This window comes from Dromiciops gliroides, chromosome 1 (assembly GCF_019393635.1).
Source record: "Dromiciops gliroides isolate mDroGli1 chromosome 1, mDroGli1.pri, whole genome shotgun sequence".
Classification (NCBI taxonomy): domain Eukaryota; kingdom Metazoa; phylum Chordata; class Mammalia; order Microbiotheria; family Microbiotheriidae; genus Dromiciops; species Dromiciops gliroides.
Window position 1 is genome coordinate 695147995 of NC_057861.1, and position 27154 is coordinate 695175148.

Consider the following 27154-nt stretch of genomic DNA (forward strand, 5'->3'; position numbering starts at 1 on the left):
TTGAAAAAAATACAGCCCTCATTCCTATTAAAAACACTAGAGAGCATAGGAATAAATGGAGCTTTCCTTAAGATGATAAACGGTATCTATATTAAACCATCAGCAAGCATTGTATGCAATGGGGATAACTTAGAGGCATTCCCAGTAAGATCAGGGGTGAAACAAGGATGTCCATTATCACCACTATTATTTGATACTGTACTAAAAATGTTAGCCTTGGCAATATGAGAAGAAAAAGAAATTGAAGGAATTAGAACAGGCAAGGAAGAAAAAAAACTATTACTCTTTACAGATGATATGATGATATGCTTAGGGAATCCTAAAGAATCAACTAAAAAACTACTTGAAACAATAACTTTAGCAAAGTTGCAGGATATAAAATAAAGCCATAAAAATCATCAGGATTTCTATATATTACCAACAAAGTACAGCAGCAAGAGCTAGAAAGATAAATTCAATTTAAAATAATTGTAGACAATATAAAATACTTGGGAGTCTACCTACCAAGGAAAACTCAGGAACTATATGAACACAATTACAAAACACTCTTCACACAAATCAAACTAGATCTAAACAATTGGAAATATATAAATTGCTCATGGGGAGGCCATGCTAATATAATAAAATTGACAAGTCTACCTAAATTAATTTACTTATTCAGTGCCATACCAATCAAACCACCAAAAAATTATTTCATAGAGCTAGAAAAAATAATAAGAAGTTCATATGGAAAAACAAAAGGTCAAGAATATCAAGGGAATTGGGGGGCAACTAGGTGGTACAGTGGATAAAGCACTGGCCCTGGATTCAGGAGGACCTGAGTTCAAATCTGGATTCAGACACTTGACACTTACTAGCTGTGTGACCCTGGGCAAGTCACTTAACCCTCATTGCTCCACAAAACAAAACAATAACAAAACAAAAAAAACACACAGCAGTAAATGAATATAGCAATCTCCTGTTTGACAAACCCAAAGACTCTAGCCTCAAGGATACAAACTCACTATTTGACAAAAACTTCTAGGAAAACTGGAAAATAGTATGGCAGAAACTAGGCATAGACCAACATCTTACACCATACACCAAAGTAAAGTCAAAATGGGTACAAGATCTAGACATAAAGGGTGATGCCATAGGCAAATTAGAAAAAGAAGGAATAGTTTGCTTGTCAGATCTATGGAGAGGAGAAGAATTTATGACCAAAGATGAGATAGAGAACATTATTAAATGCAGAGTGGATCGTTTTGACTACATTAAATTAAAAAAACAAAAAGGTTTTGCACAAACAAAACCAATGCAAACAAGATTAGAAGGAAAACAGAAAGCTGGGAAACAATTTTTATAGACAGTGTTTCTGATAAAGGCCTCATATCTAAAATATAAAGAAAACTGTATCAAATACATAAGAATACAAGTCATTCCCCAATTGAGAAATGTTCAAAGGATATAAACAGGCAGTTTTCAGATGAAGAAATTAAAGCTATCTACAGCCATATGAAAAAAATGTTCTCAATCACTACTGATTACAGAAATGCAAATGAAAACTTCTCTGAAGTATCACTTCACACCTATTCAATAGGTTAATATGACAAAAAAGGAAAATTATAAATGTTGAAGAAGATGTGGGAAAATTGGAATACTAATGCACTGTTGGTGGAGCTGTGAACTGATCCAACCATTCTGGAGAACAATCTGGAACCACGCCCAAAAAGCTATAAAACAGTGCATACCCTTTGACCCAGCAATACCACTACTAGGTCTATATCCAAAAGAGGGATAAAAAAGGGAAAAGGACCCACGTGTACAAAAATATTTATAGCTGCTCTTTTTGTGGTGGTAAGAAATTGGACATTGAGGGGGATGCCCATTAATTGGGGAATGGCTGAACAAGTTGTGGTATATGAATGTAATAGAATACTATGTACAAAAATATTAATGGATGCTCTTTTTGTGATAGCAAAGAATTGCAAATTGAGGGGATGCCTATCAATTGGGGAATGGTTAAACAAGTTGTGGTATATGAATGTAATGGAATACTATTGTGTTCTAAGAAATGGTAAACAGATGGATTTCAGAAAAACCTGGAAAAACTTACATGAATTGATGCTGAGTGAAATGAGCAGAACCAAGAGAACATTGTACATAGTAATCAACAACACTGTGTGATGATCAACTGTGATAGACTTAACTCTTCTCATCAATACAATGATCTAAGACAATGCCAAAAGACATATGGTGGAAAATGCTCTCCACATCAGAAAAAGAACTATGGAGTCTGAATGCAGATTGAAGAATACCATTTCCACTTTTGTTGTTGCTTTGTTATTGTTGTTTATTCTTTCTTGCATTTTTTCCCTTTTGTTCTGATTCTTCTCTTACAACATGACTAATGTGGAAATATGTTTATTATATATATATATATTTTAGTGAGGCAATTGGGGTTAAGTGACTTGCCCAGCGTCACATAGCTAGTAAGTGTTAAGTGTCTGAGGCCGGATTTGAACTCAGGTACTCCTGACTCCAGGGCCGGTGCTCTATTTACTATGCCACCTAGCCGTCCCAATGGAAATATATTTAACATGATTATAATGTATAACCAATATCTGATTGCTTTCTGACTTCAGGAGTTGGGAGAGAAGGGAGGGTGGGAGAAAAATTTGGAACTCAGAAAATATCTTCACATGTAATTGGAATTTTTAAAAATTAAATTAAATTAAATTTTTAAAAAGAAAGTAACCAGGGGCAGCTAGGTGGCGCAGTGGATAGAGCACTGGCCCTGGATTCAGGAGGACCTGAGTTCAAATCCGGCCTCAGACACTTAACAATTACTAGCTGTGTGACCCTAGGCAAGTCACTTAACCCCAATTGCCTCACCAAAAAAAAAAAAGAAAAAAAAAAAGAAAGTAACCAATCAATTAATCAGGTTATGAAGGGCTTTGAATGCCCAACAGAGCATTTTATATTTGATCCTAGAGGCAATTGGAAGCCATTGGACATTTAAACCAATTGTCCTAATTTGCATAGCTCCATTTGAAGCATGATAACCAAGCTGATATCTATTTGGAGCACTATCCCTTGGCCAGGACACACTAAAAATTCCCTTTTGAGGCATGACCTCCCCAGTTCCCTGCCCCTATTTTTTTTATACTTCATCAGACCTTGGGGCACAGCTCTAACTTGTACAATTGGTTCATCACAGTCAGCCCAGATGATGCAGGTAACTTACTGACACACCTTTATAAGCATCCGAACATCATGGTGCAAGGAGATGCGGCATTCTGATTCTTTGGCATTGGTGTTTGACAGGGTCCCAAGTCTATTTACCACTTAGGAATCACAGGATGACCAAAATAGAGTTTGAAAGAACCAATTAGTTCAACTTCCTATTTTACAGATGAGGAAACAGGCTCCAAAAGTTGGAGCAACTTGCTTGAGTTGACATGGGTAGTAAGCATTCCGATCAACCATCAAAGGTCCTTTGACTACACATTCAACACTCATTCCACCATACCATATAACTGGGGAAATGGCTATGCTCCCCAATGAATGCCTAGGTCTTGCCCAGGAATAAAGGAAGAGGGCATAAGAATTCATGTAGCAAAGAGAGCTGCAGCACAGTGGGATTAGGATAGCCAAAAGGAGACTTGGGAAATAGATGCTCTCCTTGTCTATCATCAGCACTGTCTTCCTAACTTATAACTTCAGAGTGAACACCCTCCCATCTGGATATGGATCAGGCCTAAGATATCATGGATATAGGGAGCTCCCAAACAAGGACAATCTCTCTACCAGTGGAGGTTGGCACCTTCTCTGTAACCTAGAATTATAAAGAGTTTCCCAGGGCACTGAAGGGGTACGTGATTTGTGGTATGTGTCAGAGGGGGGTGGTAAAGTTCAGGTCTCCCTGGATCAAAGGCTAGCTCTCTATTCATTAAACCATGGTGCCACTCACCAGAACAGAAGAGTAATGTGAAAAATGCAACCTCAAGCATATAGAACCAGAAGGATTCCGAATTCAGTATGCATTCTCCAATTCAATTCAACTCTGTGAAAGATGCAAGGGATGTTATGGAGTAGTTGGATGCTGAGGTGCCTTCCTTCCATCAACTTCTTTGGCTCTTCCTACAAGGAACACTTTTAGAAATACGCCAATTTTCTAGATGACGTCCGGTGAATTCATTCTTCATTCACCAAAGTTAATAATTTCTTATTATGTGCAATGTATAGTGCTAGACAAAGATAATTATGCCACGATCATTGCCTTCAAGGAATTATTAGTCCAGTAGGGGGAGATGCAGATTCAGGAATATAATGATCTAGGAGATCAGCTAAGTGAGGCATCACTTCCATTTGGGAAAATCAGGAAAGACTTCATAGAGGAGGTAGTAATGGAGCTGGTCCTTGATGTGTCCACAAGAAGAGCTGAGGCTGGGAAGAGGTCATTCTAGACACATAGAATGACTGAACAAAGGGAGAAAGGAATAAGCATTTATATAGAACCTACCATATGCCAGGCACTATGCCAAGTGCTTTACAAATATCATCTCATTTGATCTTCAGTGACAATCTCATAAGGTAGGTGCCTTTATTATTCCCATTTTACAGTTAAGAAAACTGAAGCAATCAGAGGTTAAGGGACTTTCCTAGGCTCACACAGGTAGTAAATGTAGTAGGTAGTGGATAGATAAGAGGTAGGAAACTACGGGACAAGTTTGGAGGAAGTTGAGTAATCTAGTTGGGCTGGGGAATTAGAATAATAAATAAGGCTGAAAAGTTAGTTAAGAACCAGGCTAGGGGGAGGGGCAGGGCAGGGCAGGGATTAAAATTGAAGGGTAAGGAGTTAATGGTAAGGTCCCTAAATTCCATTTTAACCAAGTATCTAACCTAGTCCAGGAAATAAGGAAGGAATATTTCTTGGCAAAATCAGCTTTGGTCAATGGAGTGACTTAGCAACCTGAAAAGATCGATGAGGACAGAAGCTAGTTTATCTGGAATTGTGATTATATAAGACAGATATATATAAACTGCCATCTAGTTCTAACCACCTCTGCTTTTGGTTATGTTCCCTATCTCAGGTGGCTAGGATAGTACCTAATGGTCACAAATCTGTTCTTCTTAGCAATATGAAAAAAAAAAATGAAGCAGACTGCCCTCAGAAGGTTTACATTCTACTGTATTATAAAGAATGGACTGGATGGTGGAGACAATTTAGGCAGGCGAGACTGTTGTGGCCACTACAACAGCTGAGGTGCATAGTGTTGAGGGCCTGACCTTGGGTTATGGCAGATGATATGGGGGGCAGAGGGATAGATAGAAGGGAATGTAAATTGACAGGAATTATTGACCACATAAGATGAGAAGCAAAGGGGAGAAGAGCCAAAGATTATTCCAGAGTTTTGCATAGGGGAGATTGGCTGAATGATGACATCGACATCTTATCCAAGCTCTTCAGCATAATGGACATTCATATATATGGACTAGATCATGTATTTTATTTTCATCTTGGTGACAACTTTTGTACAAACTTATATGGGATTTATTTTTTAGATGAGGGAGGTAGATAGGGTCTACAACTGTGCTTTAAGTCAGTGTCAAGAACTCCCATTGGGGGATTTCTCTCCACCAATGTAGATTAGCAATTTTAATTTAGTCTTAAGAGTTTCTTGGTGCATTGAGAGGTTAAGTATAAGACATTTGGTAATTAAATGTGAATGAATGAAGGAATTTATGCTTGCTTCAATATTCACATTGTTTCCCAACATTTCCTTTTGACCTTGAGAAGTTATGCATATTCAGTAATTAAATGTAAATGGATGAATGGACAGATAAATCCATGCTGATTCTGGGCATTTTCAATAGCTGTCCCCCATGCCTGACGTTTCTCATCTCTACCTCCTGGATTCTCTGGCTTCCTTCTTTCTTTCTTTCTTTCTTTCCTTCTTCTTTCTTCTTTCTTCTTCTCCTTCTTCTCCTTCTTCTCCTTCTTCTCCTTCTCCTTCTCCTCCTCCTCCTCCTCCTCCTCCTTCTTCTTCTTCCAAGGCAATGAGGGTTAAGTGACTTGCCCAGGGTCACACAGCTAGTGTCAAGTGCTTTATCCACTGTGCCACCTAGCTGCCCCAGGCTTCCTTCTTTAAGTCCTGGTTAAAATCCTACCTTCCACAAGAAATCTTTCCTGACAGCCCTTAATGCCTTTATTATCTCCCACTTATCCAGAATATAATTTGTACATGCACAGCTGTTTGCACATTCTTCCCCCATATGACCATGAGCTCCTTGAAGCTTTGTGGCTTCATTTTTTTTCAGTCAGGTCTGATTTTTTGGGACCCTGTTTGGGGTTTTCTTGGCAAAGACACTAGAATGGTTTGCCATTTTCTTGAAAGCAGAAACTGTCTTTTGCCCCCCCCCCCTTTTTGTATCCCTAACACTTAGCACAGTGCCTGGCACATAGTAGGTGCTAATCGACTGACTGACTGCAAAGGTCAGAAGGAAGAAGCTTTCATGTGGATACAAAAAGTGTTAAACCAAGTTTGTGTGAACTGTCAAAAGCAAGTCCTTCCTACATGGAGCTTAAAACCAAGCCATGAAATAACCTTCCAAACAGTTCCTGATAGGGAACTTTAAAAGATGAAGCTTGAATTTATAATCTGTGTGTGTGTGTGTGTGTGTGTGTGTGTGTGTGTGTGTGTGTGTGTGTATTCTGTAGCATGATCCTCCTACAAGTCCTATTGATGCCTATGGATGAAATGTACACACTCAAAGGTAAGAAGAAATATGACAGAGACAGTTGTCAGCTGACCTGCTGTTGGGTTAGGGGGCTGCCTGGTGTAGGATACGTTAAACGTTGGTTCTTCGACTAGTGGAGGAGGGTACATCCTCCTGCGAATGAAGAAGCCAGCTCCACAGCAGAAGAGAACACCCATCATCAGAAGAAACCTGAAGGAAGAGGAAGACAAAAATGCAAGTTGGCATGGGTTCTAGGTTGGAAATTGGAGTAGGGGGCAGGTGATGCAGGAAAGGCTAGGATGCTCCTGAAGATGAGGATCATAGCTCTTCATGGTCCACAGCTGAATCCTCTTGGGACACACTCACAACTTTGTGTTGTGTTGACACAACACAAACTACCAGAAACACTACCTTTGAAGAAGAGAGATATAGGGGATCCAGAATCCTGGCAGACTCATAATGTTTTGACCTCAATGGTACTACTCTCCTATTCCAAGAAAACATGTAGGGCAATTCTCAGGTTCCCAGGTGTTCTGGATCCTGGGGATCTAGAGCAGGGGTTGCTAGGCAACATTATGTGATGAGTTTTGCCTAGCTTGGGGAATACCAAGCCAGAATTCTCTGCCCATTCATTTGGCTTCTGGACCAATGTCATTGGCCCAATCAGGAAGCTCCAACATGAGCACAAACTTAAACAACAAGAGAATGGCTGGACTTAAATGAATGATAAGCAATAAATTCCCTCATCTTTCCCTTTGACCCTCATCCCTAAGATTAAAAAAAAAAACCTATTATTGATATCTTTTGCCTTCATATTATCTTCATTGCTAAATATATCCTTGCCCCTCCCTTATTCAGAGAGCCATCCCCTGTAACTTTTTAAAGAATAAGGGAGATTTGGGACAGCTAGGTGGTGCACTGTGCAGTGGATGAAGCACTGGCCCTGGATTCAGGAGAACCTGAATTCAAATCTGTCATCAGAAACTGGACACTTACTAGCTGTGTGACCCTGGGCAAGTCACTTAACCCCATTTGCCTCAAACCACCCCCCAAAAAAAAATAGAATTAGGGAGATTTTTTTTTTAGAACCTGTTCAATAAAACTAACCAAGACATCAAATGAGTCAGTCAGTAAGCCCAAAGATTTTAAAAAATCAAAATATGAGAAAACACTTGTCATGTCATGTTTGGGTACACTATTCTCTAAAACAGATCAATCTTGCTGCCTACTCAACTTTCCATTCTCCAGTTTCAAAGGTCAATCAATTTAACTGCCTGAATTTCTCTATGTCTTGCCTCTTAAGGGGACAGCACCTTTGTTGAGTAAATAAAAGGCCCTTTTTATCGAGTAATAGTGATGGTGATTGATGATTTGAAACTATACACATGTGTATATTTAAAACCATTGATATTCAGTATTCATTGTTTAAAATCTCAAACATTGGGTGGAAGGATGATAGATTTAGGGCTAGAAAGGGCTGTCAAGTCCCTTATTTTACAGATGAGTAAACTGAGGCATGGAACAGAAAAGTGGCTTGTCTAAGGTCATAAAGGTAATCCTGGGATAGGATTTGAGACCAGGTCTTCCTGATGCCTAGTACACTGACCTATCTCCTAATCCAATGATACCTCCAGTCATCAGGGAAAAAGAAACACACACACACACACACACACACACACACACACCCCAAGTAGTCTCCCAACATGGATAGAACTGGATCACTGCAGCCCACAGATTCCTATCTGAACTCTGCCATTTATAATGGTATAACCACAGGCGAGTTACTTTGGTATCCTCTGTGCCTCAGTTTCTCCATATGAAAAATGGGGACTTAGAAAAATTTTACTCCTTGCTTCATTGGGTTATTTGGTTTTTTAAATTAAAAAAAATTTTTTTTTTTTGGTGAGGCAATTGGGGTTAAATGACTTGCCCAGGGTCACACAGCTAGTAAGTGTCCAGTGTCTGAGGCTGGATTTGAACTCAGGTCCTCCTGAATTCAGGAGCAGTGCTCTATCCACTGAACCACATAGCTGCCCCCTCATTGGGTTATTTGTAAATGTCAAAGCACAATGGAAACCTAAACCATTCTTATCCCAGGTTTTTGCTCTTCCAAGTTAGATGGCAATGATGATTGGACCTGAAGGGCAGATGTGAATTATTTCCAAGATCCAGACACAATGTACCCCCCAAATCATTGCAATCAGTGGGTTACTTTGTGCTATAAGTTCCTCCCAATTGGCCCATATCATATTCTAGAGCGGGACTTCTTAAACTTTTCCACTCATGACCCCTTTTCACCTAAGAAATTTTTACACAACTCTGGGTATGTAGGTATATAAAATAGGTATACATAACCTTTTACCGATGTCAAATTTTTCTTGCCCCCACATTCGATTATGTGACCCCATACGGGGTCAAGAGAGTTTAAGAATCTTTCGGCTAGATTGCCTCAGGTCCCTTCCAGCTCTGAATTTCTCACCCAATGGTCTCCAGTTACGATTCTTTCCTTGACATAAGCCCCGACTTACTTCAGCTTCTCCTCTCTCAGATGACATTTGCCCATCCCCCAATAGGTAAAACAAGACACTGTTTTATCCATCACAAGAACTAAAGAAATTCATACCAGGGTTTACTGTCAGTTTCTTCACCTGAATTGTTTAAAAAAAGAATAAAGAAAGGAACACAGGAGCAGGCTAGAGACAGGACCAGCTTGCAGCTATCAAGAGAGAGTTATGGGCTGAGATGCTCGTCAGTAGATATGGTCGCTCATTCTTGCAGGCGAGAGTCCTGACCAGAATGCATTTGAAAAAGATGAGTTGATGAAGGGAAGGAGGATGTGAAGATGAAAAATGGGAAGAAAGAGATAAGGGAGATTTGAGAGGAGGGCAGAGGGAGTTTAATAAGAAACCACAGTTCTTTGAAGTGCTGTGAGTTATGGGTTTGACTGTTTGTGAGATATTCCTTTTCATTGTTAGTCCTGTCTTGGAGACCTTCCCAGAATTCAGAGGAGCGAATGTATCTTTTCTATCAATCTATTGTACTTTGCAAACCAGAATACAGGAGAGAGACCAGCCCACTGCTCCCTTCCCCAATAAATGGGTATACTTCCTGGGCTTCATTTTCTAATCAAGGGTGGTACTCTTCCCTCTTGCTTTCAAAACTGTTGTTTTGGATGAAAGACAGATGACCTTCTTAAAGTGAAACCAGAGAATTTCCTGGACAGTTAAAAGGGCCAAGGGAAACACTGCTGCCTAGTTGCTGAGGCTACTACATTGGGCCTGCAAAGGTGTTTTGTCCCAATTTGAGGCAAGGGCTGTGTATATCTAGTACATGTAATTCTTATGGGAGCCATCTACACTGATGGGGTTGAGCTTCAGACAAGAGGGACAATGCATCTGGGGAGTAAGAGGAGCCAGGTGATACTTTCACCACTACGGCATGGCACAGATGTGCCAGTGTGAGAACTCTAGAGGGTATTAGGGGGGAAAGAGGGTTTGGAAGTCAGAAAGGCTCAGTTTGAATCTTGGCTTGAATACTAACAACATTTGTGACTGTGGCCAAATCACATTCTTTTTGAATCTCAACTTTCTCATCTGTTGATTGAGGATGCTTGCAATTATACTACCCACCTCACAAAGTTGTTGTGAGGAAAGTGCTCATATGAATAAATGAAATGGCTTTTATTAAGTAAGCACTTAGTACTTACTATGCCAAGTACTGTGCTAGGTACTAGGGATGGAAATACAAAGCAAACACTGTCTCTGCCTTCAAGGAGGTTACAGATGACCATCCCTACTGGAAAATTACAGCAGGGTAGAGGAAATGTAGGGTAGTCGATGGAAAAACCCAATCCAAGAACAATAGCAGAGTTGATTTGATCATGGTTCATGGTTCTAGAATAGGAAGGGGTTGAAGAGGAAGTGCATGCACTGAAGAGGCGATTGGGAAGCCCACGAAGGCCTGGCTAAAGAGGACCTATTTTTGAATCCAACTCTGTTAGTTAATTACTGTGGGACCCTGAGCAAGACACAACCTCCATGGTTGGACCAGGTAACCCCTACATCCCTTCCAACTTCAGATCCTATGATCCCTCTAATAAACATGCCATCAAACCAGAATGCCAATTCCCACCCTGGGGGGTGGGGGTGGGGGGCGAGTCCCTGAAAGAATCTTAACATAAAATCAAAATGTTGATGTTTTGGGGAAAAGAACTCCCTGTAAAAATCTTGACATAAAAACCAAAATGTTGATGTTTTTTGGGGAAAAAATCCCTTACAAGATTACAGAACAACTCTCAATTCCAATATAAACTCATCCCAGACTTGGGTAATTAAGCCTGTCTGCACCTTATAGTAACATCTCTGCAGATCAAGGCCAGCTTCTTTACAAAGGGCCTGCGTTACCTGGTCCCCCTGTTTCTGATCATAATAATCAACCAGACCAACAGATCAAAGGCAAATATCTCTGCCAGGTTTTGCTGCCCTCTTGTGGAATCAGTGATAAATCAGGAAAACTGGCTCAAGTGTGACAGACTGGAAAGACCATTGACTTTTATCAGTCAGAGGACGAGTTCAAATCCTGCCTCTGATGTCGACTCCGCTGGGCAAGCCACAACCTCAGCTGCTTCTTCTATAAAATGTGGGGTTGGACTAGATAGTTTCTGACGTTCCTTCCGGCTGTCTATGATCCCATGAGCCCAAGGCTAAAGGGAGATTGCTGGGGTTAAAAGACCATTTAGTCCAACCACTTCATTGAACAGATGAACAAACAGAGGTTAAGTGACTTGCCCAAGGTAACACAGGTGGCAAAGCTGAAATTTGAACCCAGGGCCTCTGACTCCAAAACTACTTCCATTTCTATTCTACTACATTTTCTACACTCTCTCCTTTCACCAGACTTCTGGTCCCTTGAAAGTAAACATAGCCTGTCATTGGTACCACATTCCCATTTTGCAGGCATATATCCCTCTCCAGGCTGCACTGTCAACCCTTCCAGAGGACACTTTCTACAGTGCCCCAGCACTGGGTACCTTCTCTCTATCACCCTTTCCAACCTGTTTTTCAACTAATTAGTATATATTTTATTTCTCCATTAAGACTATACATTCTTTGGGGCAGCTAGGTGGTGCAGTAGATAGAGCACCAGCCATGGATTCAGGAGGACCTGAGCTCAAATTCGGCCTCAAACACTTAACAATTACTAGCTGTGTGACCCTAGGCAAGTCACTTATTCCCAGTTGCCTCACCAAAAAAAAAAAAAAAAGACTATACATTTTTTGAGGGCAAACACTACCTTTTTTTCTTCTATTTGTATTCCCAGCACTTAGCACAGTGTCTAGCATATAGTAAATGCTCAATAAATGTTTGTTAGTTGATTGACTGACTGATTGACTAGCATGAAACTTGAGATTTGGGAGGTTGAGTTCACTCGCCCATACTCACGGTGTCTCTGTGCTAAGGTCCCTTCCAACTCCAATATTCTCAGCTTCTTTGGGCATCAAGACAGGAGAGGGCCACAATAGAAGGAATGAGAACCTGAAATCACCCCCCTCTGATGTGGGAAGCTGGCCTCCTGTCGCTTCAGTGGTCATGAAGGAGACCACATTAGGACCAAGGAGACTTTAACTAGCACATTTAGCCAAGGTAGGAAAAAGAAGTGACAGGTGCCTTCCAGATCAGGACACTAACAGTCTCTAAAATTAATTGCCTCAAACAGATTACTTCTGACCTATATGCAAAGAGAATCTGTTGATGGTAGAGGTTAAGTTCAAGAGAAACCAAAAGAGCTAAAATGAGAGGAAAAACCTAGATAACTAAACAAGGGTGTGTGTGTATCACCTTCTCTTTCAGAAACTTCCCTTGATCACACAAATTGGAAACGGGGCTCTATTTCCAATAGGCAAAGGGGAAATTCTGTGCAAATCGAAGTGTTAAAGTTTCTTGAGACAGAAGCTCTTAGGCTCCATGAGGCTTATCTCTGGTGATAGTGTAACCCTGTCCTTAACTACAGCAGCAAAATAATCACAAAAAGAACAGAAACAGGAAAAGAGGAGTGGGATAAGAACTAAGGCAGTCCCTCCTAGGCATCTTCTGTTCCCCGGGCTTTCAGAATGCCACTCTCTCCTGCCTCTATTCTTGTCTATATGAATGTTCCTCCTTTATCTCCATCACTGGCCCATTTTAAGGATCCTTTTAAATATATATATATATATATATATATATATATATTTAGTGAGGCAATTGGGGTTAAGTGACTTGCCCAGGGTCACACAGCTAGTAAGTGTTAAGTGTCTGAGGCCAGATTTGAACCCAGGTACTCCTGACTCCAGGGCCGGTGCTCTATCCACTGCGCTACCTAGCTGCCCCTTTTAAAATATATTTCTGCCAAGACTCATGTGTTTTTTGTCTTTGTATTCCCAGTACTTAGCACAGTGCCTGGCACATAGTAAATACAAAACAAACTTTTGTTAATTGATCCTATGCATGTACCCCCTTCCTTATTATATAGGTGCGAGCCTAGCTCAAACCCATATCACCCCTTACCTGCATTATTGTAACAGGCACCCAACTTGTCTTATTGCATCCAGTCTAACTTTAATATAGCTGCCAAAGAAAGTTTCCTAATAGTCAAGTCTTTGCCATCTTACTCCCCTACTTAAAAATATCAGAGTCCTCATTGCCTATAGGATAAGCCCAAGATTTGAGGTACTCCACAATTTAGCTCTAACCTCCCTTTATTAGTCTTAGTATGTTTCAGACAAAGTGGGCTACTATTCTCAAACACATCCTCCTCCTGCTTCTTTGGACCTTCAGCTCCAACTTCATGACACATTGACTCAATTCACCCATTGTTCTAGAACCTCAGTTCCCAACCTGGGGCCCCGAGGCCATAACTGCTAAGAGCTCTTCATCTCCAGTTTGATCCAAACCCTGACATGCTGGTCTCTGGGATTCTATATGCCATGTCACCTCATGAGTAACCTTTCCCCAGCTTTGCCTCCTTCAACTCTCAGAAAAGTAACCATATCAGTACTACCATCCTGGGAAATGGCTTGCCAATCAACTTCTTTATGGTTTCACTAGCCATCCCTGAGAATTTCCAGATGAAAACACCCTTCCTTAGCCACCACGGTTCCCCATAAGTGTTGTCTTCCCCTATTAGGATGTAAGCTCCTTGAGGCTAGGGACTATCTTGCCTTTTGTATTTTATATTATATATTATATAGTTTATATTATATTATACTTATTTTTTATATTTATATTTATATTATATATTTTATAACTTTTCATAGTGGTTGATATGCAGTAAGTACTTAATAAATGCTTTTTCACTCAAGTATAAAAGCTGTTCATTTTTATGGATGCTCCTCAGCCTCCTCTTGTCTCCACCTAATGAAATCCTTCTCTTACTTTAAGGTTCAAGTGTCAACTCTTTCACTAAGTCTTCCCTTATGATATCCCCTTTTCCTCCTCCCCCCATCCTACCTCCTGCTGAAAGTGATCTTCCTCATCAAATTTCCCTAGAGCACTTTGTCTGGATGTCTCCTTCTATTCTATTATTATTATACTCTACCTCGTATAATATTTATCTGTATACCCATCCCCTACAATTTTAAACTCCATGAAAGTAGAGATGATGTTGTTTTTCATTTTTATATCTCCAGCGCCTAGCACAATATCTTTATAGATGCTTGACAGATGTTTTTCTGTAAGAGAAAGTTTCTTTTATTTCCCCCTTTCTCAGATATGCCCGAGTAATCCTGGCATATGGGAAAGAAACAATAACAACCACCACCAATAAACCATTCTTTTTTTCTGCTATGACTCACAAAATCAAACATTCTTTTTTTTTTTTTTAAATAAAAAATTCTTAGAGAGTTACTTCCACCCACAGTCATGATTCTTGGATCTCAAAAACACCTAATTGGAAATCAAACACTGTTTCTTAATTGGACACCCCATAAGGATGCAGCTTCATCCTGCCTCCAAACTATAACTTTATCATCTCCCTCTCAAAGTGTGCCATTATTGGCTCCTGAGTGAATCCTCTAACGGTGACACAGCAATACAGACAGGGAGTTACCAGCACCACTGTCCTAAAGATAACATCAAGCAAAGAGGTGATAGACTCAGGATGCAGGATGAGACACACATTTTGGGACATGGCTGATGTGGGAAATAGTTTTGCTGTGCATATGCTATGCATGTCTGTTTCATGACTTCTCTTTTTCTCAAAAAAATTTTTGGGTTTTTTTTTGGTGGGGAAGTAGGAGAGGAGAGGAAATAAAGGCTTATTTTTTAAAACTCAAAAAAATAATAAAATGCAAAACCTTTATAGGCAAAATAGATAAGATTAAGGAAACTGGAAACTATCGGAAATTACTAAAGTACAGGGATTTGGTCTTTCTCATTTCAGTATCTGCATCAGTGCTTAGCACAGTCTTGTACATAATAGACACTCAATAAATATTTGTTATTGAATTAATTCAGTGTAAAAAGATTTCCAGGTGACCTGAAACTCAAGATGATGAAAATTAGCATGTATCTTAATTTGCTGAATACTAATTTCTCTAGCCACTCTGGCTATTCAGTAGTAGCTCGACTTCAGAAATTGGTCAAGGGAGCTGCTAGTGTAGAATATGAAGCAGTTTCCCATTTTTAGGCACTTCAGGAGTTAGCACTGACTCCCTCAACATCATCTGTCCTAGCTCTGGAAAGCTAGATGGCCCTGGGTTCTAATAGGCTGTGCCAATGGACATCAGGTGCCAGCAGGTTCTATCAAGCTAGGAAGGTGAGGGTTTGAGAATTGATTATGTCTGGGATCCTTACCATCAAGGTGGGTGATCATTTCCCCCCCCCCCAGGACATAGCATTTTATTAAGACTGTCTATTGACAATCATGTATGGGAAACTGTGCCCATACCTTTGAAATCTGAGTGTTGAAGTAAGTTAATGAGAAGAGCCAAAGGACATGGGAACAGGACCAAGTTTCCAGGATGGTTCTGTGGATACCAAAGGACATACATGATTGCTCATGATGTCAATGCCAAAAGTAGCCATTTGAAAGTTTTATTTCCTGCACAAAACACTGTCCATAACACAATACCCAAGGGGCAAGGAAGGTGAGATTAAAAGTAGCAATAGAGGGGGTAGCTAGGTGCCGTAGTGGATAAAGCACCAGCCTTGGATTCAGGAGGGCCCAAGTTCAAATCTGGTCTCAGACACTTGACACTTACTAGCTATGTGACTCTGGGCAAGTCACTTCACCCTCATTGCCCCACCAAAAAAAAAGTAGCAATAGAGATAAGACCCTGCCTTCATCCACACTTGGCAATTGGTCATATTGAGAAGCATTGGGCAGATTCAGGGGTCTGAGGATCATAGATTTAGAGCCAGCAGAGACCTTAGGGATCATCTAGTTGAACTCCTTCATTTTACAGATGAGGAGATCGGGGCTCAACGAATTTAAATGACTTGTTCAGGATCTCATTGGTTGGATTTGAACCCACACCTTCTTGACTCCAATCCCGACTCTGGATACATGACCATGTTGCCTCTCTAATGGGTGACAGGCAAACACTCCTGAGTAGTAAACGAGGTGACCTACCAAAAATACCAGAGCCTCTGTATGGACAGAGCCCGCACGCAGCATCTTGATCCACAGCAGTCTTCATAGGAGCGGCATCTGCAGAGGACAAAAGAAACAATTGGCGATTGGTCATTATTTCAAACAAAAAAGTAGCTTCAATGATCTTGGAACTGGCGTTGGGGCAGGGAACAAAGGAGAAAATGCAGTTCCAAGTCTATTTGCTTTTAAATGCCACTGATTAAATTTAAAAAAAAGAAAAGAAAAGAAAAAAACAACCACCACTGAATGTGACCTATGTGGCTAACACTGTTTCTGATGTAATTAGATCCTCTGACAATAACAAGGTTGAATATGTCATCACAGACCCAAAGACCAAACTGTAAGCTGTTGCCATGGTCACATGGGGCACAGCTGGTCTGCTGCCTGGCAAACAGAAGGATTGTTAGGGAACCTAAAAACTGTTGGCTTCTGCTCCCACCTCTGTGTCTGTCTGTCTGTCTCTGTCACACACACACACACACACACACACACACACACACACACACACAGCTTCAATGATGATACTGGATTCATCCACAGCTGTAAATAAACACCTTTGGAATCCTCTTTGGGAATGGAATGTTCCAGTCTGGTTGGTGGATTGAGAGGGTGTGCTCGACCCAGAGCCACCTTCATCACACCCTGGCCACTTTCAGTGCAGCTGGGCAGAAGTACTCTTGAAGGGAGATGTGCTTGTTTGAAGGGAATGGCCTGACTGCAAATGTAAGCCAGTGATGTTTGAGGGCAGGGAAGGTAACAACAACAAAGAAAAGGCCTAATATAGGCTCTGGGGAGAGCCAACTCTGCCCTACTTCACTCTGGGACTATCACAGCCCATTTCAACAAGCTCCAGACTTTATGCACAACAGAAATATGGCCAGAAACCAGCATACATGTTGGTGGGTTCTACTTTCGGCCACCCCTCTCCCCAAAAATCTTTCCACAAAAAAAGTCTCTCCCCTTCCCCTACTTCCAAAGAGAAGAACATTTTGTCTTTTCCGAGACCAGGATTTACTTTTTAAAAAGGGAAAAGATGGGGGCAGCTAGATGGCGCAGTGGATAGAGCACAGGCCCTGAATTCAGGAGTACCTGGGTTCAAATCCGGCCTCAGACACTTAACACTTACTAGCTGTGTGACCTTGGGCAAGTCACTTAACCCCAATTGCCTCAAAAAAAATTAAGTAAATAAATAAATAAATAAATAAATAAATAAATAAATAAATAAATAAATAAATAAATAAAAAGGGAAAAGATGTGGACACCCAAGTCTGCTTTTCTACTTTTCCTTTCAGAGTTGTATGCCCTGCAACAGAGTGGGGCCCAAATTTAACAGTTGGAGGGGGGGGTGAGGATTCCAGATTATTAAGTAACTAAATGACTGCAATCTAGGTTGATGCCAATACCTCTTTAAAATTAAAAAAAAAATGTATGGCTGGAGGTAGAGGAAGGGATAAGGAAAAGAATTCAATTATATGAGGAAAATAGAAACATACTTTGCACAATACCCTTGAGTTTATCTACTGTGAACAAAGATTCATATATTAACTGGGAAATACCAAATGTCACTTTGTACCCAAGCAAATAGTACCCACACAATGAAGGGTATATGGAGATAATAGGCAGGACAATGAAAATAAAGAAATAAAAAGTTATAAGGAAGTCTGAAATGGACAGAACATCATCCTGAAGACCACATGTAGACCCAGCACTGGTACTAACTCACTGTGTGTCCTTGGGCTACTTGCTAGACCTGTCTGGGCCTCTGTTCCCATGTCTGTAAATTAAAGGGTCTGAACTCTATATAATAGGATTCTCCCAGCTACAAATTTATAAACCTTAAGGCACCTTCAAGTTCCAGTGTCTAATAACTATTAGAAAAAAACAGTGAAGTCTCTATATATTTCTATATAAAATATACCTTGTACGCCTTCTGTATACTTTACATATAATTGGGGGGGCGGGGCAATGAGAGTTAAATGACTTGCCCAGGGTCACACAGCTAGTAAGTGTCAAATTTCTGAGGCCAGAATTGAACTCAGGTCCTCCTGAATCCAGGGCTGGTGCTTTATCCACTATGCCACCTAGCTACTCCTACATATAATTTCTATATACTTTTATATTCTTTTTTTTTTAAAAAAAAAGCATCTGATATGGTAGGGAAAAACACCACATTACAGGCTCTTCTACAAAGAAGGTGCAACACATAAAAATCATACAAGATTCCTTGAAGGATATAATAGAGACAACTTTGTTTAATTATCCTCTGGTAATTCCTATCTGATAAGTCATAAATTAGAGGGTCAAATGTTCCATAAAAACCTCTGCCTTATTATAGAGAATGTGGAGTCCAAACTGAAAGCAGGATTCCTTACAAGTGGGATGGTGCTCCTGAGGCTTGTTTGTAGATTATGTCATGTCCCACAACAGTATTAAGCCTCTTCAAAGGGGATCCATAATCTCTCAAAAATGTGTGACAGCTATATAGCACAGTGGATAGAGCACCGGCCCTGGATTCAGGAGGACCTGAGTTCAAATCTGGCCTCAGACACGTAACACTAGCTTTGTGACCCTGGGCAAGTCACTTAACCCCAATTGCCTCACCAAAAAAAAAAAAATGTGTGACCTAACTATTCCCACAGGAAAAAACAAGTGGATGAAAAGCACCCATCACGGTAGAGTATATGAAGAAACAATAAAACTAGAGATGCAATCTCCTCAGTCATCAGGAAACCCAATCTTGAACTGGGGTTTGGGCATCCCCAGTTGGTTAGGGAGAAGTGGTGAAGACAAAATTATATTACATAAATGCTATCTGATGTTCATGAGTTGGGGTGCTGGAAGAATCTGGCAATAGACCCCTGCTCCTTGCCAGATGGCATCAAATCCTTTCTTTCAATTGCATTTCCTTTCTGACTTGTTTATTTGTATATGGCAGCTATGCATCTCAGTGAATGTAGTTCTTGGGCTGGAGTCAGGAAGGCTCACCTTTCTGAGTTCAAATTCAGCCTCAGAACCTGGGCAAGTCACTTAACTCTGTGTGCCTCGGTTTCCCCATCTGTAAAATGAACTGGAGAAGGAAATGGCAAGCCATTCCAGTATCTTTGCCAAGAACACCCTAAATGGAGTCACGAAGGGCCAGACATGACTGAAACAACTGAGCAACAACTGAAATACACACACACACACACACACACACACATATGCATATTATGTGGATATATTGTTTCCTCTGATAAAATGTAAGTTCTTTGAAGGCAAGGACTGATTTTCTATCTCCTATGTTTACCACAATGCCTGGCAGTGAGTGGTTGCTTAATAAATGATTGATTCATCTCTACTCTCCATCTGTAATTTTTCAAAAAGTAGGGAACAGTTACTGAGATCAAACCGCTAAAAATAGCAGTGTTTTGGGTCTTTGGGTAGGGTGGTATAGGCTGGAGGTGAATCTATTTTTGTTATTTCCAACTCTTGGAATCTGACCCGATTGTTATCTCTGCTGAATGTTAGTAATGAAAAGTCTTATCTCAATATTTATACAGATAAAATAAATTCCATTAATGAGGAGAACCCACATAACAGGGACCCAGTCAGTTCCACAGAAACAAAGGCATAAATGGGCAGTTAGCCAAAAAACATTCTAGGGAGGTTTGGGCATTAAGGTGTGGTTCAGTTTTTAGGATCACAAAATAAGGTCTGAAGGGGGCCTCTGAGGCTATCCAGTCTAACCCCCTTATTTTATAGCAAAGACTTGTTCAAGGTCACACAAAGCTCAAATATGAACTGAGGTCCCCTACTTCCAAATCCAACACTCCAGCCACAGGACCCCCTGCTCTTCTCTCGCTTATAATACATTAATGATGTGATTGTGACATAGTCTCATTGATTGCAGTAATGCCTGTAGTTATAAAACCTGGTCTAAGAGAAGGTTTTGAGGGTTTGTTCAGAGGATTTCACCTGAATTATCTGATGAAAGACCTCCACATTTCCTCTTGTTTTGCCACTGGAGAATAAGGTTCAGGCTTATAGGATCAAAGAGCTAGAAGGACCCTCAGAAACCACTTCATTTGAGAGAGGGGAAAAATGAGGGCCATGGAGGGGGACGTTACTCACCCAGGGTAACAGCTGCTAGGTGTGTGAGGCTGGATTTGAACTCAAGTCTTCCTGACTCTAGGCCTGGCCCTGTATCCAATGTGTCACCTAACTGCTGAAAATATCCCTACTCAAAAAGAGCTTACTTTCTATTAGGGAAGATAAATAGACATATGTAAGCATTATAGAATTAATATAAAGAGATTAAATCCAAGGTAGTCTGGGAGAGAAGGCAAGCACCAAATTAGGGGGACAGGATGACTTCATATAGAAGTACCTGAGCTTCATTTTTTTTTTTAGTGAGGCAATTGGGGTTAAGTGACTTGCCCAGGGTCACACAGCTAGTAAGTGTTAAGTGTCTGAGGCTGGATTTGAACTCAGGTCCTCCTGACTCCAGGTTTGGTGCTTTATCCACTGCGCCACCTAGTTGCCCCCGTGATTGTTTTTAAAGGAGAAGGTGGAGGAGAGGAGGAAATGCAGGTCTACAAATGCCGTTGCATTATGGAGATGTAAACTAGAATGCTTAAGGGGCAGAGAGAAGGAAGTACGTTGGATCACAGGGCATGAGAGGAAGAATGTCCAATGATAATGGAAATCTACACTGGGGCCAGGTTGTGATGAGGTAGTCAAACAGAGGAATTTCTATCTGATCCCAGAGACAACAGAAACACTCAGCTTTACTGAGTATAGGAATAAAACGGTTAGGTCTGAGTTTAAAGAAAATCACTTTGACAGCGGTGTGTGGGATGGACCACACAGTGAAGGGAAGCTTGAGGTAAGGAGACCAATTAGAAATCTGTTGTAATAATCTAGGCAAGAGGCAACAAGGATCTGAACTGAGATGTTAGCTTTGAGTAGAAAGAAGAGTCCAGACCTAAAAGAGGTTCTGGAAGGAGAAACTGATTGGCCATGTCAAGTGAAGTCAATAAAATGAGGAATAGATTATAGGACCAAGGTGAGGAGAGCGGCGCCTTCAACAGAAATAGGGAAGTTTGGAAGAGAAGAGAATTTAGTCAGGGCAGAGGGGAAAAGATAATGAGCTCAGTTGGGAAGCATTGAGTTTAGACAGGAGGAAAAACAGGAGACAGGAGTGTCATGAGAACCCAAAGGAGAAAGAAAATGCAGGAGAACAGCATGATCAACAGTGGCATATACAATTAATAGGTTGAGAAGGATGAGACTGAGAAAAGACCATCAGATCTGGCAATTAAGAAATCTCAGTAACTTGGAGCTGGCAATTTCTTTGGAATGATTAGGTGAGAAGCCAAACTGCAAAGGAATGAAGAGAAGAGAGGAAGTGGAAGTAGTGAGTGCACACAGCTTTTATCAAGGAGTTTGCCTGAGAAATGGAGTAAAGATATAGGAGGATGGAGGAGATGGTAGGACCAATAGAAGATTTATTAAGGATGGGGGACGCTTGGGAACCTTGGAAGGCAGTGGGCAAAGAACCAAGAGACAAGGAGAGGTTGAAGATAGCTAGAGGGTAGCATACCAACAATACACAAGAAAAGGTAGATCAGATCCTGTGTAACTAATTCTATTGGGAAACCTTCAGGAAAAACACTGGTTGCTCAAGTAAATCATTCCAAAGTATAATCTCTTGCAAAGCCCCAAGAAAATTTCAGGCAAGTTCAAAGTATTTCACATGTATTCAGGCATGTACTTTGAGGTTATTTCTTAGAATATGAAATGACTTCTTCCCAGAAAGCAACAAGAAACAATTGTGACCTAGTAAAAGAGTAAAAATAAAAACAAAAACAAAACGAAATGTCCTAAGTACCTAAAGACAAGTATTTGGGTCTTACCTTTTTAATAGTGTTGTCTTCTTCATCTTTGCCATCTCTATTCCTCCCCCCACCTCCCATTAGCTTCCTTTGCAAACTACTTCATTGCTCAGTAACTGTTAATCACAATACTCTTCCGATCCCCAGGCTTAAAATACTGGAGGCATCTCTGGTTCTTCATTCTCCTTTAGCTCCTGTATCTAATTTATTGGCAAATCTTGTTATTTCTTTCTTCAAAATATCTCTCAGTTATTCCCACTCCTTAATTTCCAGTGCCAACCACCGTAATTCAAGCTGTCATCACCCCACCCTTGGATCACTGAAAGAGCCTAGTAGGCCTCCCCACTACACAATCTTTCTCCCTCCTAATCTTACCTCTGTGTTTTACCCAGACTGGTCTTAATTTATCAAAACATTGCTTTTATCACATCACTCCTGGCTGAAGAATTTATAAGCCCACCACACACTATGTCCAAACTCCTTTATCAAGCTTTAAAGATCCTTCTTAATTTGGTCCAGCCCAATCAAGACAATCATCTTTCTCAGTATTTTGCAACCCTGACCCATCTTACTTCTTACTGTTCCCCTATATGGAATGTGTTTCCTACCTCCAAACCTTTGCTATTCCTCCTCCTGTGAAAATCCTCCATCTCCCTTCATAATAATCCTTTAAGGCAGAGGTTCTTAATCCTTTTTGAGGGGATGTATATCCCTTCGGAAGTCTGGTAAAGTCCCCTCTCTGAATGTTTAAAATACATAAAGTAAAACACATAGAATTACCAAGGAAACCAATTATACTGAAATTGTTATATTTTTTTTTGAGAGAGGGGGAAAAAAAACCTTAAGGCTTAGCTTTAATCCTATTTACTCAATAAAGTCTTCTCCAGTGACTATAGGCTATGGTTATCACTTCCTCATCACCTGGGTTAGGGGCTTGGTGCCCCCATGATCTGGAAAATCTGTGTAAAATTTTTTGGGGCCTTCATTTGTACCAGAGAAGAAGTCTAATTTTTTTTCTTTTTCTTTTATTGAATATTTACAGTGCCTTATTATAAAATCTGGGTTAATTGTGGGACCCTGGGCGAATCACTTAATCCCAATTGCCTCACCAAAACAAAAAACAAAAACAAAAAACAGTTTCAATAAAATCTGGGTTAAGTATTTGGTCATAGGCTCTACGTAGGTTAATGTTATGTAAAAATTCTTTTTTGTGTGTCATCTGCCGGTCTTAACATGTCATCTGCAGCTTCCACAAAACTCCCCCAAAATTCCCATTTAATGTCTTATGCCAACCCTTGATATATCAAAGTTGTAGTAGAGAAAGTTGTGATGTGGAAGGGATAACTATATACTCTCTATCCCTTCTTTGAACTCCTCTTTTATTATATTGAGCACAGAAATCAGGCATCTAATTGTTCATGCCTTCACAGTGAATTGACTTGTTTCATTTGCCACTGCACTCTAATCTCCTTGAGGAGAGGACTGTATGTTCTATCTCTTTTGTAAGATGCATAACTGGTACTCAATCAGGTTGACTCTTTTCTGGAAAAGAGAAGTTTTTCAAAGAGAATGTCTTGGGTAGAATGGATAGGACAGTATAAGGATATGGATGTCTGCACTCTAATTATGAATCTTCTGTCTTGAATGTGTGGCTATCCTCAGAACTCAACTCTGCTCCTTTTCTGCTGTTTTCATACTATTTCTCTTGAAGATCTCATCAACCTCATGGGTTCAACGATCATCTCTATGCAGATGACTCCCACATTTACTCATCTAGCCCTCATCCTTTTTCCTCAGTGCCATTCCCACATCACCAACTACTTATTAGACTTTTTCACTGTCCCACAGACATCTCAAACTCAACATGGACAAAACACAACTTATTATTTCCCCCTGTAAACCTACCCCTATCCTTTTAGTAACCTCCTTATTTCTACTGAAGATACCACTACCTGGTTCCTACCCTAGGAGCTATCCTCAGCACTTGGTTCTCATTTACCCCAACCCCCATAACCTATCAATAGCCAAATTCTGCTGAGTCTTCCTCCATTCTGTCCACCACATCCATCTGTTTCTTTTTGTTCACCCAGATATTAACCTCATTCTAACTCCATCATCTCTTTCTTGGGCTAATACAAAACACTCCTAATTGGTGTATCTGCCTGCGTCCCTCCGTCCCTCCCTGTCCCTCCCTGTCCCTCTCCCTCCCTCCCCCCCCCCCCTCTCTCTCTCTCCCTCTTCTTTGTCTCTCTGTCTCTCCCTCCCATCCTTGGCATAATCCTAAATTAATTCCTAAATTCCTAAATTAATATTCCCAAACCATAGTTCTGACCTTGCCATTCCTCTGTTCTTGTTTCTAGGATAAACTACAAATTCCTCTGTTTGGCATTTAAAGTCCTTCACAGTCTGGATCCACTCATTGTTTCTGGAATAATTACACATTACTCTCCCCCCTATCAAATTAGTCTACATTATGTTCCCCATACATGACATTACATTTCCCACCTCTTTTGTTTTGTACAGACTGTTCCCCATGAATGAAATCTCTCCCCTCTTCATTTGTAACTCTTGTGATCCTAGGTCTCTTTAAGGCTCAACTTCCCTCCTGCTAATCCTATCAAATATTCTTGGTATTAGTGTATAAACATAACTACATATATACAACAATAAACAAAATAAACACAGTCCTTTAATAGGAGGGAGCAACAGAAATGAAGGAAATGTTTATCTTCATTTGATAGACATCTCAGAAGGACTGGCTAAAGTATTTTGAAGGGCTGACATTTGGAAGAGGAAATAGTCTCATTCTGCTTGGCCCTTTAGGGTACAACCAGGACCAATGGATAGAAATTATGGAGAGGCAGATTTCAGTTTGATGTAAGGAAATATTTCCTAATATTTAGGGCTGTCCCAAAGCAAAAGTGTAGATGACAATGTGTCAAGCATGATTTATAGGGGATTCTTGTTCTGGTAAGGGCTGAGCTAAAGATGCTGTGATTCTGAGACCTTACCAGATGTGTGACCTTGAAACAATCATGACCTCTTTGAGCCTCAGTTTCCTCACTTGTAAGACAGGTATGGCAATCCTAGTCATTTAAGTACAGCTTGGAGGAGAGGCAGTTTTAGAAATAACCTGAACACTGGAAAATAAGAGGACTGCTCCATTTCATACCCATGACCAACGGTAGAACCAGGACTAGAACCCAAAAGATTCTGACTCCCAATCCAGTGCTCCTCCCACTCACCATCTTCTTCTACTTTTTATTATTCCTCATTAAATGCTTTTGGACTTGAAGCACTGAGACGACTATTACCAGAACAAAGTAACTAGAATTTTGGGATCTAGGACCTGCTTATCCCTTTGTCAGGACAACTTGGCACAGTGGTGGGGTGGTTGAAGGCTTCCTATGCTTTACCTAATGACAAAATCGCTGAGATTATGCATTTCAGGACAATTATTGAGCTTCCTGATTGTCTGCCTGAATAGAGCAAACAATGATTTAATAAAGAATGCTTCCAAAAGAGCAAGTAACAAAAAGCATTCCCTTTTACTCACCACAAAAGGTGGTTCCTCTCCATATTGATTTTTTATCTTCTGTGAGAAACAAAAAGAAAGGAGGACAATGGGGAAACTTCTTGGACTGGACAGTGGAAAATGTCATAGGTGATCTTTTGCACTTTCCAATTGCCAGATGGCAGGACCAAATTTTGCAAAGACAAAGAAAATCAATGTTCTGATTTGCTGATGCTTCTATTAAGGTGTCAGGGAAGCTGGGTTAATTCTGTGTTGTTGCTGTTTTGCAGAAATGTGAACTGCTGATGTTCAGAAGCTAACACACGTGCAAACAAAGCGAATATAATTATATAATTATCCCTTAATCTTGCACTGGTGAGAGGAGAGACCAAGAAGGGAGCTTTGTGCTGAAATTCTTCTGGTCAAATCAATTTCAAGACAGGCTAAAGGGCATCACTTTCTACTGACTGTGTTTCAGGTTTCCCACTTAATTATTTTGACAGCTCTCTAACCTCCCCTAATAAGACAATGTTGTCTACACAATAACCCCACATTTCAGAAAAATGCACAAGGGACATTATCACAAATCCAGAGAACAAAGACTAGGATTTCCTAAAGTTTATACTGCAGCCTGGCCACACAAGTCAGCTCAAAAATAGCCCACCCCTACCCTCTTAATTTTTTTAAAATTTGTGATATATAATTATATTTTATACATATATCAAACATAAATATAATATATGCATATACATGATGTATATAATGTAAATTTTCTATATTATTACATTTAGATATACCTAGATATATTCTAATATATATAACTTTGTATTTCAAACCTTTAAATAACTGTTACATAGAGACTTTTACCACTTTTTTGTCTCTGACACTTTGGTAGAGGAAGGTAACAAGATAGCTAGATAATGAAGGCTTATTAAGCACCTACTGTGTCCCAGACCCTGTGCCACATGCTTTACAATTACTATCTCATTTGATCCTCAGGACAAGCCAGGCAGGTAGGTGCTATGATTATCCCCATTTTTAAGATGAGGTTAGGTTCTGCTACTAGGTATCTGAAACTAGATTCGAACTCAAGACTTCCTGATACTCGGGCCAAGGTTTTATCCACTGCACCACCTAACTTGGAGACAGAAATGCCTTCCCTCAAACCTCTCAAGATATGCAGAAGCCATTCTACATATGTCCATCCAGTTTTGTAAAGGGTGGCCGAACCAATCATGTAAACAAATGCAGGTGTGGAAAACTAGAAATGAGGCTAGACCTGAGAGAAAGGAGATTCTACCACTTTAAAGACTGGCAATGGCAAGGGCAATACCCAAGTCCAAATCCATTAGCTCATCCTTCAACCAGACTTGGTTTCAGAAATATCTGGACGGCAGTCTTGGCTCTGTCACTTAAC

At 40.3% G+C, this 27154-nt stretch overlaps 1 protein-coding gene across 1 annotated transcript in view; it reads right to left on the bottom strand.

Moving 5' to 3' along the window:
• VOPP1 (VOPP1 WW domain binding protein) overlaps window positions 1–27154 on the bottom strand; it is a 203279-nt gene that overhangs the window by 28269 nt on the left and 147856 nt on the right. Inside the window, exons 3-4 of the mRNA XM_043975239.1 lie at window positions 16330–16407; window positions 6797–6933 (exon numbers count right to left, since the gene is read on the bottom strand). Of these exons, the coding sequence (XP_043831174.1) occupies window positions 6797–6933; window positions 16330–16407 (215 nt within the window). The remainder of the gene's footprint in view (window positions 1–6796; window positions 6934–16329; window positions 16408–27154) is intronic.